The sequence below is a fragment of the Culex pipiens genome, chromosome 3 (assembly GCF_016801865.2).
Source record: "Culex pipiens pallens isolate TS chromosome 3, TS_CPP_V2, whole genome shotgun sequence".
In the NCBI taxonomy this organism is placed as follows: domain Eukaryota; kingdom Metazoa; phylum Arthropoda; class Insecta; order Diptera; family Culicidae; genus Culex; species Culex pipiens.
This window is the reverse complement of record NC_068939.1, coordinates 152,107,845-152,121,908: the sequence shown is the minus strand read 5'-3', so window position 1 is coordinate 152,121,908 and position 14,064 is coordinate 152,107,845. Positions and strand designations below refer to the sequence as shown.

The 14,064-nt window shown below is 40.5% G+C and overlaps 1 protein-coding gene across 2 annotated transcripts in view; it reads left to right on the top strand.

Annotated features, from left to right (window-relative positions):
• Positions 1 to 14,064, top strand: part of LOC120427304 (uncharacterized) — a 92,827-nt gene that overhangs the window by 17,827 nt on the left and 60,936 nt on the right. Inside the window, exon 1 of one of the 2 annotated variants that reach the window (XM_052709459.1) lies at positions 10,949 to 11,541. The exons of the other annotated variant lie outside the window; for it this stretch is intronic. Coding sequence (XP_052565419.1) covers positions 10,955 to 11,541 — 587 coding nt within the window. The 5' untranslated portion in view covers positions 10,949 to 10,954. Of the gene's footprint in view, positions 1 to 10,948; positions 11,542 to 14,064 lie in introns of those variants that run through there. 2 annotated transcript variants of the gene reach the window in all.

The following is a 14,064-nucleotide window of genomic DNA, read 5'->3' as shown; positions in this document are numbered from 1 at the left end:
TTTCAGTAATGTTTTGATATTTGACTTTATTTTTCAGCACGTGTCATATTAAATGTATGACTCGCGCTGAAAAAATCTTATTTTTGCAACTTGTTGGATTAACTACTATTTCAGAATCTTTGGTCCTATTTTTCGCTAAAAGCTTAACTAATTACCTTTCACTTGCGTCCAAGAAATCTTACAAAAGCAGTTTAGATAAGGCGCGAGAAATGAGCTCTCATCTGACACAAATGACTGTTTTTTGAATCACTCTAACAAGGCGTAGGTCATCCTAATAGCCGAACAAAAAATACGGGTCTAATTATTTCGGTCAAAGAAAAAAGGTCGTATTTAATTTTTTTTCCGATCGAAAAACTTTTTTTTCGAATCGTGCTATGGAAACGGTAATTCTGGAGTTGCACTGTATTGTATGTTCGCATAAAATAAAAGATACACTCAAACCCCGATGGTTTGACACCAACTGTTGTCAAACGAACGGTGTCACTTTTTTATTTTGATCCCCTTTTTACACGGAATTTACACACACTACCAAACGTTTGTTTTGATAGTGTGCGTGAGCGCCGTGTGAAAAGTGACAGTTCGTCACTTTTTAGTTTGACTTAGACCAACCAACGGGGTACAAACTAAAAAAGTGTCAAACGAAAAAGTGACCAACCACCGGGGGTTGAGTGTATTAAATTGTTTGCGACGAAAATCTCGATGTATAGGAGAAAAGTACCGTTTTAAGACAAAATTTTCCTCTAGCTGGATGTCACAGATTTAATTAAAAAAAATGTTATCAAATTGTTATATTTCCCTTAAAAGATTATTCTTGGGCGCCTTGCTGCTTAAACACTTTATTTGCGGCCACCAATTTACGCAAAATTACCTCGCAGTATAAACAAGCCCACTTCCTGTGTAAACATTCTAATGCACGCCCTCAGCTAGAGAATCCGCCAACGGACCAGTTGGTTTGCGTTTAGTTGTCACCGTCCGTTCGCCCAACCCGGATCGAAAAATGGTGGCCAACGTGCTGGACGCCCACCGGCAGATAACCTTGCCGCTAAAGTGCGTCGGACTGCACCCGCTGGTGACGGATGGTCGAAACCGTCGGAAGCTGCACTATCGACTGCTGAACTGTGCGTTGATCCTTGCTTCGATTGGGTTCTACGGGTACTTGCTGTGGAACTACTCGCTAGACTCGGAGTTCTTTCGACTCAACAGCGGGTCGATTATCGTGCATCGGATGCTGGACTTCTTCTACCTGGCACGGTATACGATGTGCATCACTGTGTCCCTGTTTGGGTACTACTCGTTGGAGCGATCTCAGCGGATGCTGCAGCAGCTGGAGCAGTGCAGCGATCGGTTGCAGAAGCTGAGCTTGTTCAGGGGGGAGTTGTTTGGATTTGTTAGTTCGCAGCGGTTCTTGCGTATCGTTCAGGGTTTGTCGTTCGTAGTGCCCTTCGTTGGAGTGCTCATTGTGAACTATTGTTTGACAGTTGGTGGTGCAACCGCGCACATTGGGATGCTGTCGAAGATTGTTCGGTACGTGTACTCTTGCTGCTACGTCCAGCTATGGTTGCAGCCAACGTTTGTCATGCTGCTGATTTGGAAGCGGTATGGAGCACTCAACTGGATTGTCAGGTACTTGGATGTAATGCACGCTACAAACGGTGTTTACAATGCAGGTTAAATTTCATTTCAATCAATTAGATTGGACAGGAGGTTCATTTGCGTTGTTGTCGACTCCGACTCCGACACCCTTCAGTATTGTAAAGTATGACTAGGGTTAGTGAATTTTCACGATTTCGCGGACAGCGTGAAATTCGTGGAATTTGAAGATTTCCGTGAAATCCCGTGAAATTTATCAATTTTATCAAATCAATTCTTTGAAACAACAACATATTAAATATTTGATCCATAAAGACCTCTGAAGTAAATTCAAATAATTTTCATTTGAAGAATTTTTAGCAAAACATACATTAACATTAAATTGTGATGACATTTTCTGAGAAGTAAATGCTGTGAATACTTTTTAAATCACTCAAAGTTAAAACCATATTCCCGGAATCATCAAGTTTTTACACGGAAGATAACATCAATTATTTGATTTGTTTCTAGAAATCAATTAAAAGCAAAGATTCATGCAAAAGAAACATTCAGCATAAACAGTCTATTCCCTGAGAACGTACAAGCGATAAGAATATAAAATGTGAAAAGAGAAAAATATTGAGCAATAGAGAACTAATTAGTGTATCAGTTTTTCTAAGGAAACTAACTTAATTTAGTAATATTTTCATTCGCTGTAATAACAATTTTACTACTATTTTATTTTAAAAGTATAATTTTTAAAGAAATTAGAAGATATTCAAGCTTTCTTTGATTCATGATAAAACTAATAGTATATTTTAGCTTTAAAATCATCTTTTAAAAACATTTCAGATTTTTTCTGAGTCTTGTTTAATTGTGTGGATGGTTCACATAGAAGTTAAAAAACACAATTTAGTTTTTGAAAAATGAGATGAAAACCATAACAATATTTTTACTGGGCAGAATCGTCGGAAAAAATCTTACTTTGATATGATGTTCAATAAATCAGCGAAAACTTTATAGCTATGTTAGTCGAATATATATAAAAAAAACAGTTCAATAAATGAGAAAACGCATGCCCTACATTTTGTTTCAAAATATATATAGAACCGCGAAATTTCCGTGAAATTTGGTATTTTGAAATTGAGGTCCCCGCGAAATTTGCAATTTTTCAGCGTGAAAAATCACTAAGCCTAAGTATGACATACAAGTAAGAGTGTTCTCATTGGAATAGTTAAAAATGTTTCAGCGATATCTACGATAGTTGTGCACCTTAAACAAACCAACTGCAATTAATTGCTTCAACGGAATTACTGTTATTTCGTCGCCGTCGTGCTAACTTGTCGTACGTGCATTTTGGGCCAAATTGAGTTAAGAACGCCATTTTGTGCAGCTCACAATGCCTCATCTTTTGACCTTCACAGATCCCCAAAATTTGATTGCAGTCCTAAGATATTCAATGAAAACCAAAAAAGCTCCGAAATTTTTTGTCACTTTTCATATGAAAGTAGTTTCAATCTTGTCGTGCTATCTTGTCACTCCCTGAAAATTGATGTAAGTGCGACAACTGGCCAGAGGGATTTCAGGTCAGAATGCGTTTGACGCACGTACAAGTTAGACTACCGTAAACATTTGTAATTATAACTCGGGACTCCAGCAACCAAATTCAACCAAACTTCGGGACAATGCACAGAATGGTCAACCAAACAAAACGTGATTGTTATTGTTTACATCGCGTGCTCTCGTTTTTGTTTATTCAAGGTCAAACATTAAAACGCGTTTTTCTCGGAACGTCGAAATGGCGGGTGCGACAAGATAGCACGACGACGTCGATTTGCAAGTTTTTTGGAACTGCTCCAGTGTTCCCAAATCCAGAACTCAAAAAATGGGCTAACTTTTCAAAGCTTATCAACTATCTAACTCTCGTCGTATTCCTTACTATCTACACCGCCATCTTTAAGCTCTCCTCAAGAGAAACAATGGTCCAGGTGACCGGTTCTTCCGTACATCTCTCCGTCATTGAAGTTATCAAGTGCCAATACTACTTCGGCCAAACGGTTGCCATCTGCGCCAACAATCTGCTCTTACGCAAAATCAAGCAAATTCCACGACTGTTGCACCAAATCGACACCCAAATGCAGCAACACACTGTTGCCATACCGCCGCGTGATGGTCCGATTGGTAATTTTTGGTTTTCTGGGAGCACTGTTTAGCCATCTGGGTGGGTTTGTGGCAATACATGGCAACGTTTGGATGTCCGCGGGCCAGCAGTTTGTGATGATGTGCGCACTGTACGTATTGCTGTCCTACACGTGTCTGTCGTTGAACGCGATTCTGACAGTGTCGGCAGTGCTGTTTAGAGTGCGGGCCGTGAATCAACTTTTGAGGTAAATATGTGCGGTGCGACCTCCGTGACAAATAACGTAGAATGTGTGCCCCACGTTTCTTCACAGAGCAGTTGTTTATCTAATCGTTGTGAGCTCCACCCTTTCTTTTGCACTCTTCTAATTGGTTCCAACAGGAAGTTACTTTCCATCAACTAGCAGTGTCGATTAAGGTATTAATTCAGCAGCATTTAAAATTTTGCGTAGCAAAATGAACATTTCGGCGCGTCGTTTGAAAAACATAAGCAAGCCGGCAAGTTTGCCGACCGCAGCGAGCTGTTTGGTGCATTTCAACCTGTGCTGCAAGCTGTTCGGAATCATTCCTCTGTTCACCAATCTGGAGCGCAAAACGGCCCGACGTCCGCTGTACCTCTTCTTGAACTACCTTGGACTAGCCGCTTCCATGACAGCTTACGTTGCGATCTTGCGAATGTCCTTTCGGGAAACGATTGTCCAGGTGGTCAACTCCTCACTGATGATCCTCATCATGGAGATTGTTCACCGACAGTACAGTATCGTCGGCTTGGTAGCAGTTGGACAGCTACTGTACGAGAGTGTTGCCCAAATAACCACCATCTTGGACGCGGTGGATCGCGAGTTGGCTCAAGCTGGCAACACTGGAACGCTGGTAGCGTTTGACAGATTCATACACCGGATGATAGTGTTTGGATTTTTGGCGCCTTTTCTACTGCTTGCATTGGGAGCAGTGTTTTTGAACAGTCAGATTGGGGACCATCCATAAACCACGTGGACACTTTAGGGGGGGGGGGGGGGTATGGCGATTGTCCACGCTCCATACAAAAAAGATTTTTTTTGTATGGACAATTGTCCACGAGGGGGGGGGGGGGGGGTTGAGATTTCTAAAAAAGTGTCCACGTGGTTTGTGGATGTTCCCTTGACGTCAAACCGGAACAGTTTCTGGTAATCGCAACCAATCTCTACGTGCAGTGCTCGTACGCGTTCATGCTGCTGCACCCCAATCGTTACAGTGTTGGCAGTTTCGTTGCGCTTCCGCAGAGTCGATGAAACGTTGAGGTGAGTGCTTTCAAACCAATTGATGTGAAATTTGATAGTTGCATACAATTAAGCTAATGGATTCGTGTCAGTTTCGTGAGCAATCGATGCACCGTCAAACAGTTGCAAAATGGCGTTCATCCTAGTTGCATCGAATTTGTACGATGCAATACTTCCCCTAAGATTTCTTCTAGTTCCGCTGGGGTTACAGCCGTATTCATTGCAAATCAGTTCAACCGGTTCAAGTCAAAACCGTTTCATCTGGGTTCAGTTCTGTGCGTGTTTGCTCGTTTGTAGCATCCTGATGGTGTGGAACTACGATTACCGGTACTGGAACAAGTGGAACTCACCGGTGGCTATCAAGAGTGGCATTGTGATGCAAACGGTATACTTTTGCCAACCAACGATGGCCATCGTGGCGGGTTACTTGCTGAGTTCGAAAACACAACGAATGTTGCTGAAGTTACACCACTTTGATGCTCAGGTATGAATCTGAACAATTTTCAATCAAATTTAACTCTATTTTTTGCAGTTTCAATCCCTTACCAAACAAGCGATCAACTATCGAAGACAGCAAAGCTGGATTGCAATCGGCTTATTCGGTCTCATCGTCATCTCCATGTGCTTCATGTTGAGCTATAACGCGTTCGTTAACGGTTTGTCGGAGCTGGGAATCATGACGTGCTTGACGCTTACGTACAACTTGCTACACGTGATTGCAACTTGCACAAACTTTGCAGTGACAGAAATGTTTGTTCTGCAAAGATTTCAGGAACTGATCGCAGCTTTGAGGTATGTTTCTGATTTTTTTTAATTTTTTTTGTGGGACTTTAAAATTTAGATTACACCTAAAAAAGACATCAAAAAGTCTTGTTAAACACGGTAAAAAATAATGTAAATTTGGAAGCTGTAATTTTGGAAGGTTGAATATTACCTCTTTTATGATGTAATTTTATCTCAATTAAGACTGAAAAAGTGACATTATATCAGAAAAGTGGTAAAGTTACACATTTCTAGAGGTAAAATTACACACTTTTTCTGACATAAAAGATGTACCCCTTCCCAGATGTAATATTACCATGATTTTTTTTCTGTGCATCTTCAGATCAGACTCGATTATCCGAAGTTTCGATTATCCGAAGTTCGAATATCCGAAGGTTTGTATGAGAATTCGGATAATTGAATCACGAACAAAAAACATATTTTCTTATTTTTTAATTTCTTGTTTTATACATCAAATTCGAGTTCTGTTTTGATTGCCATCTAAATTAAAAAAAAGCAATTTTTAATATGTTTTCACCGCCATTTTGGCCGCCATCTTGGATTTAAAAACTCTAAATCATTTTAGAGTAGTATATGGCTCATACTTATGCTCGACCATCAAAAAAGAGAAAGTTTCGATTATCCGAAGTTTTTCAGAGACTTTCGTATAATCGAGTCTGGACTGTATATAATTTTTTTTCTAGCTCAGTATCCTTCGAACAGTTGCAGATCAACTTGTTGGTTACCTTTCGCAGTCTCTTTTTTCTACACAGAAAAAAAATCATGGTAATATTACATCTGGGAAGGGGTACATCTTTTATGTCAGAAAAAGTGTGTAATTTTACCTCTGGAAATGTGTAATTTTACCACTTTTCTGGTGTAATGTCAATTTTTCAGTCTAAATTGAGGTAAAATTACATCATAAAAGAGGTAATATTCAACCTTCCAAAATTACAGCTTCCAAATTTACATTATTTTTTAACTGTGTATGTAAGAAAAAAAAATCAAACTTTGTAGCCATTTTGTGTCATACGTTCACCCATACAAGTCTCCAAACAATTTTGACAGCTGCCCATACAAAAATGATACGTTTAAATTCGAAAGAATTGCAATATTCTGATCGTTTTGGTATCTTGGAAAAAGTTGTACATATATACAGTCCAGACTCGATTATCCGAAGGCCTCAGAAAAATTTCACTTCGGATAATCGAAAAACGAAAAAAATTTTTTGGTTGTCTAATTTTTGATTGTCGAGCTTAGGTATGACCCCTGAACTACGCTAAAATATTTTAGAAATTTTACATTCAAGATGGCGGCCAAAATGGTGGTGATGTAATATTGAAAAAACGCATTTTATTTTTAATATGCAATCAATAATTCAAATTTGACTAAAATCGAGTCGCAGAACTCGAATTTTATGTTAAAAACAAGAAAATGAAAAAAATAAGATTTTTTTTTGTTCGTGATTCGATTATCCGAAGTCCCATACAAACCTTCGGATAATCGAGGCTTCGGATAATCGAAGCTTCGGATAATCGAGGCTTCGGATAATCGAGTCTGGACTGTATAAGAATTGTAAAAAATCTGTTCACGGTGAAAAAAAATCCCGGTATTGAATTGATCTTATCTCACACTTTTTTTTCTCAAAATCCGAAAACAAAAATTTCCTACCAATAGTAGCAGTTGTTTTGAACAGTTTTTTTCTGCTCTCGCTTAATTGTTGAAATTTGCTGTATTCATTTCATCCAATGATTGTATTTGAATTATTTTGTAGCTGTAAGTATTTCAAAAACTCTGCATTTGTCATTAGTAAAGAGCAGCTCTACGAAATTGATCTTTTTTTTAATTTTATTTTTTGTATTTTTTAATCCGGCTTAATCTTTTTTGGTGCCTTCAGTATGCCCAAAGAAGCCATTTTGCATCATTAGTTTGTCCATATAATTTTTCATACAAATTTGGCAGCATTTTTGTATGGACAAAAATGATGTATGAAAATTCAAAAATCTGTATCTTTTGAAGGTATTTTTTGATCGATTTGGTGTCTTCAGCAAATTGTAGGTTTAGATAAGGACTACACTGAATTAAATAAAACACGGTAAAAAAAATTGGTGATTTTTAATTTAACTTTTTGTCACTAAAACTTGATTTGCAAAAATATTTTTTTTATATATTTTGCTATGTTTTAGAGGCCATAAAAGGCAAACTTTTCAGAAATTTCCAGGTTGTGCAAAAAATATTTGACCGAGTTATGAGCTTTTGAATCAATACTGATATTTTCAAAAAATCGAGATTTAGGTTTCAAACATTTTTCAACATTATTTTTCGCTGTAAAATCAAATTTGCAATCAAAAAGTACTTTACTGAAAATTTGATAAAGGGTTTTTTTGGGTTATTTTAAGCATCTGTGCAAATTTTGAGCGAAATTGGAGCGGATTAACCCATTGATACCCAAGCCTGAAGTTGGTGAAAAAATGTTTTTCATACAAAAATGACATTTTTAAATCACTAATAACTTTTCAGGATCGAGTTTTAAAACTTTTGTATGTTCTACAAAGTTTTAGAGCATGAAATTTCCAATAAGAATCTCACTTTTGGGAATATTTGGATGCTCCGTTTAGACAAAACAGGAAGAAAATTGTGTTTTCCGTACATTTTTTTCGATTTTTCCCATACAAACTTCACCCCCGAGTATCAATGGGTAAATGTTGACCGATTTTGCTCATATTTGGCACAGAGTCCTAAAATAGCTCAAGAACAATAATCAGCTTGTGGAGCGAGGTTTTGAAAAAAGTCTCTTATTCTAGGCACCCTACTGGGTAACCTATTTCCGCTTTGTTTCCGCTTTAACCAGTAGCAAAATGTCCTCCATCCGGACCGCATCGAGCTTAAGCATATGCAGTGTTTAACGATATTGTACAACCTACTGCATTAGGGTGTAATATCAAAATCGATTTTCCAGCACAGCAATTTTTCAGTTCCTTTTGGGGTTCTAAACAACTCCCCAAAGTTTGGGAACGATTGGTTTAGTCCTCACTTTGCGCAAAGCGATTCAATTTTCGAAATAAATTTGTATGGGAAAATCCGTTTTTTTGGATTTTGATATTTATAAAATCCAAGTTTCACGCTGTACTAAAACCGGATTCATATTCGGATGCTCTGGAAGGTGCTCTACAACTTTTCCTAAGAGAGTATGGTGCTAGCTTGTCCCTGAAAGAAGATACAGCGTCCTCAAAACTCGTCTAAAACGTAATTTTCGAGCAAAAAACACGTTTTAGACGAGTTTTGAACACGCTGTATCTTTTTTTAGGAGCAAGTTAGCACCATACTCTCTTCGGGAAAGTTGTAGAACACCTTCCAAAGCATCCGAATATGAATCCGGTTTTAGTACAGCGTGAAACGTGGATTTTATGAATATCAAAATCCAAAAAAACGGATTTTCCCATACAAATTTGTATGGAAAATTGAATCGCTTTGCGCAAAGTGAGGACTAAACCAATCGTTCCCAAACTTTGGGGAGTTGTTTAGGACCCCAAAAGGAACTGAAAAATTGCTGTGCTCGCTAAATTTCGACAACTTTATTTTTTTCCATACAACCATATTACACCCTACTGCTGCATGTCGCTGCCACATGTGTCAATTTTGTGGTGATAGGAGTGTTGGTGTTGATTCGATTTCAGCGATTGAGCTGTGTGCACTAAGGTAACTGAACATGTGGAAACAATGAAAACAGAACAAATGTTTACGTCTCGGACGAAGATCGATAGTCATCGATTTTCTTTTCCGAATTTTCTCCACTCGCAAACAGATTCCATAATTCACGCTGAGATATTCCGAATGAATCAGCCATCAATTAGGAAAATTATAGCCACTCCCATCGACAGCCGTCAACAGTCTGACGTTACATCAATCCGGCTCAGTTGCGAAATGGCTTCCAACCGGGTGGCATCCAGCACCAACACCACCGTTTGGTGTGCCTTTCGTCCGTTGCAGTTGTTTCTTATCGTGCTGGGGTTGTCACCCTGTATCGAGCGGCGCACCGGACACCCCCGCCGGCGGGTGCTCTGCTGGGTTCAGTTTCTTGTTTGTACGGCGAACTATTGCTATCTTGGCGTGTGGAACAATGACTTTGACTTTTGGAACCTATTTGACTCGCAGATCTCAATCAAAAGTGGCATCGTGTTTCAAACAGTTAGCTTGCTCTATCCTCTCCTCTTGCTGGTGCTGAATTTTGCCTTGAGTGATTCTTTAGAAGCAATAATCGAAGAATTGCATGTGATGGATGAAAAGCTTAACGCAATAACCGGGTTCAGCTTCAACCATCGAAGACATCGTAGAGCAGTGATAATCTTTATGATCGGTATCGCGATGGTAGCAGGGACCTTGATATTGATTTGTCATCCCTTAATGTACGGCAAACGATTTCTGAAATTAGAGCTTATCTTGTGCCAACTGCTTGGTCATGCACATATTGCAACGATATGCATTTATTTCGTGGTGATTGTGTGGTTCGTTTGCGCTCGTTATCAACGAGTTGTGGAAACTTTAAGGTAAGACCGACAATGATCAGGCAAAAATATCTGCTGTCATTTTTTTTCGAAAGATACACGCCAAACGTCATTTGTGAGATAATTGTTATCAACAATAAAACAAAAAAAAAAGACAAAAAAGACAAAAAAGACAAAAAAGACAAAAAAGACAAAAAAGACAAAATAGACAAAAAAGACAAAAAAGACAAAAAAGACAAAAAAAGACAAAAAAAGACAAAAAAGACAAAAAAGACAAAAAAGACAAAAAAGACAAAAAAGACAAAAAGACAAAAAATACAAAAAAGATAAAAAAGATAAAAAAGACAAAAAAGACAAAATAGACAAAAAGACAAAAAAGACAAAAAAGACAAAAAAGACAAAAAAAAAATAAAAACGACAAAAAAAGACGCGTTCAGGTGAGTTATCGTGGACAAAACGTCGCCAGTTTCGGTCAATAACTCCGCAAATAGTAAATGTATCACGTTTCACTTGGAATAACCAGTGTTTATCTTCTACGACTAGGATGGTTGCCAGACATTGTTTGCTAGTGGGTCCTCTTTCAAATAAACAGTGAATTTCGATCATCGAATGGCGCTTTCGACGTTTCCCAATTCTAGTCAGTTATCGTCAGAGCTCCCTCTCGAAATGACCTGTAAATTTCGCTCCTCTGATAAATCAATGTCTACAGTTTACCATAACATGGTATTACCGCTAAAGTGTTTGGCACTGTATCCACCGGTATCCGACGTCAAGCATCTTCGCCAAGTCGGCCTTCAGCTGTTGAACCTAGCCGTCATCGTTGCGTCAATCGTTCTAAACGGGTACCTTCTGGTGAGCTTTTCCCTGGAATCCGAAGTCATCAAACTGTGCACGGGATCGATTCTGCTCCAGCGGATGCTCGACGTGTACTGTGTCTACCGGTACGTGATGATCTCGGTCGTTCCGATCTTCGCCTGGTACAACCTGGCTCGCACGCAGCGACTGCTCACAACCTTGGAAGACGTCAGCCGCCAAATCCTGGACCTGGGCTGTCAACGAACGTTCGGAATTTCCGAATCGAGTGCGTTTATCCGCTCGGCGCAGCTGATGTCACTGGTTCTGCCCGGGTTCTGCTACGGAACGTTTCACGTGTACATGGAGGCTCGCGGATTCGTGGTGTACATCCAGGTCATGTTCCGGGCGGTGAAGAATCTGTACTTTTGCACGTACACGCAGCTGTGGCTGCAGCCGACGCTGTTTCTGCTGCTGATCCGAGCCAGATATCTGGCGCTGGGACGAGCGATGAGGTATGACTAGCTGAGGGGGGTAATTTCCATGGACGTGTACAAATTAGTATAACTATTCTTATACGCTTCAAAACTGTTGGAAATCTTGCAATTCTGTTGTTCAAATATTAGTTCAATGCATTACCCACGATGACGTCCACAGTGTACGACTGTTTTCGTCCGATGGAAATTTACCTCAAGGTAACCGGATTTCTCCCAATCTTTTGGAGAGACCGTCTTACCACAACTCAACGCGTGCTAAACTGGGTCTGGTTCGGGTTTAACCTGACAACCTGTGTAGCGGTATCGTTCTTCATGCTGAAGCAACTACCGTCGAATGACGCTAACTTTGTCCGCCGAAGTGTGATCCGCAAAGCAACCAACTATTGCTACGCAATTGTCGTTACAACGGTGGACTTTGCAGTTGCAAATCATATGCGAAAGATATTCGACATAATTCATCAGGTGGATTGCGAGGTATGGTCCGGATTTTGGACGACGGCTTAGCTAAGGTTAACCATGGTCGCCTTTGTTTCAGCTGCGCAGGGTGGGTCGGTGTTTTGTGAACCATCAGTGACATCGAACGCAAATCGTACTCTTCATAAGTTGTTACGGGACATGCTGCTGCATTGTTTCGTTGATATACTTTTACATGCTGCCGAAACCGCTTGCAGTCGTGTTCTGTACCATGCGGTACGAGGTTGGGTTGGTAGCGATGTGTAATCAGATTTGCATTATCATCTGGTTGGGTTGGACTCGATTCCGGAAGCTGAACGACGTTTTAAGGTAAGAAGGCTGGTTTGGGAATCAATCAAATTATTCGCTCTACAGCATTGCCTTGGCGTTCTCGATTACGAGATTCCTACTCGAAACTAGGTGTCCGAAGGCTTGATTGTTGAGGCAATTGCAAACCTCTTTTTACCCAGGCCGACTGGGTGAGAGGCAACCACGCTTACCCCTTCACCACGGTCCCGGCGCTGATCCCCCTTTTTTGGAGGGACAACATTACCACAGCCCAACGGGTCCTGAACTGGATCTCGTTCGGGCTGAACTTGGTAGCCTGCGCAGTCGTTACATTCTTCATGCTCGACATGCTTCCGTCGGACGCTAACTTTGTTCGACAAAGTCTGCTTCGCGAGATTATCAGCTATTGCTTCGCAGTAGTTGTGACCGAAGCGGGATTCGCCTTGGCGGATCGTACGTGAAAGTTTGTCGACATGCTGCACGAGGTGGATTGTGAGGCCTGAGTTCAAAATGATGTCTTTACGCATGGTGGATAATTTGATTCATTTCTTCCAGTTGCGAAGAGTGTGTCGCTGCTTTGTTCGCTGGCAGTTACGGGATATGGGCCTGCATTGTTCCGTTGGAAGCGTAGCTTAGTCGTTCTCAGTGCCATGCGGTACGAGATCAGCCATGTTTAATCAGGGATGCATTACCATATGGTTGGGCTGGGCCAGGTTCCGGGAGCTGAACCATGTTTTGAGGTAAGCCAATTACTTAAGCATTCGGGGGAATGACAAACGTTTAAGAGTTTGCCAAACCAATTTGCTAGATTGCCTATAATACATGTTATAGCTGTTGTAGTACAATCACGTTAGGAGGAAGTTACCTTTAGTACTCATCCGTTTTCGATGGCGTACACCGTACACGACAGTTTCCGTCCGATGGAGCTTTACTTGAAGGTCACCGGACTTCTTCCTGTGTTTTGGAGGGACAGTCTTACGATTACTCAGCGCATCGTTAACGGGATCGTTCTAGGACTGAACCTTGCATTTTGTGTAGCCGTGTTCATATTCCTGTCAGAGAAAACGACGTATAACGAACTTAACTTTGTTCAGCGCAGTCAATTCCGCAAGTCTTTAAACTACTGCTTCCCGACGGTGGCAACCGTGGCGGGATTCGTCGTAGCGGATCACATCCGTAAGATCCTGTGTTTGCTGCATGAAATTGATTGTGAGGTATTTGAATAGTTTAATACCAGCTAGTCCTGACGTAACAGGGGTTTCCCAACTATAGCTCAAAAGATCTTGCTGCTGCTTCATGAACCATCGTCAACATCACAAACAGATCGTGCTGTTTACCAGCTTCTACGGAATATTAGCTTGGGGAATTTCGCTGCTTTACGTGTACGTAGTCCCCCGGTCCATCGTAATCATTGCCTGTAGCATACGGTACGACATCTGCCTGGTGGCGGTGTGCAACCAGGTTTGCGTAACCATTTGGCTCGTCTGGAGGCGCTTTCGGGAACTGAACAACACGCTAAGGTAATATAGCTTAGATTAGCTTTGGAACATCCCATCAAAATGAGCAATAGTTGGTTCTGTGCTTTGAGAGATCGGTCTGGTTGATTCCAGAAACTGCATTCATTTAAGATAGACGTTTCACAGGCAATTACTTAAGCATGCTTGTGAATGACAAACGCGGGTGAAAGTAGACAGTTGTACCAATTTACCAGATTACAGTACATAGCATGATTAGTATTTCAATTACTCATAGAGGAAGTAACTGCTAGTACCAATCGATCCCCCATGGCGTTGACCGTTC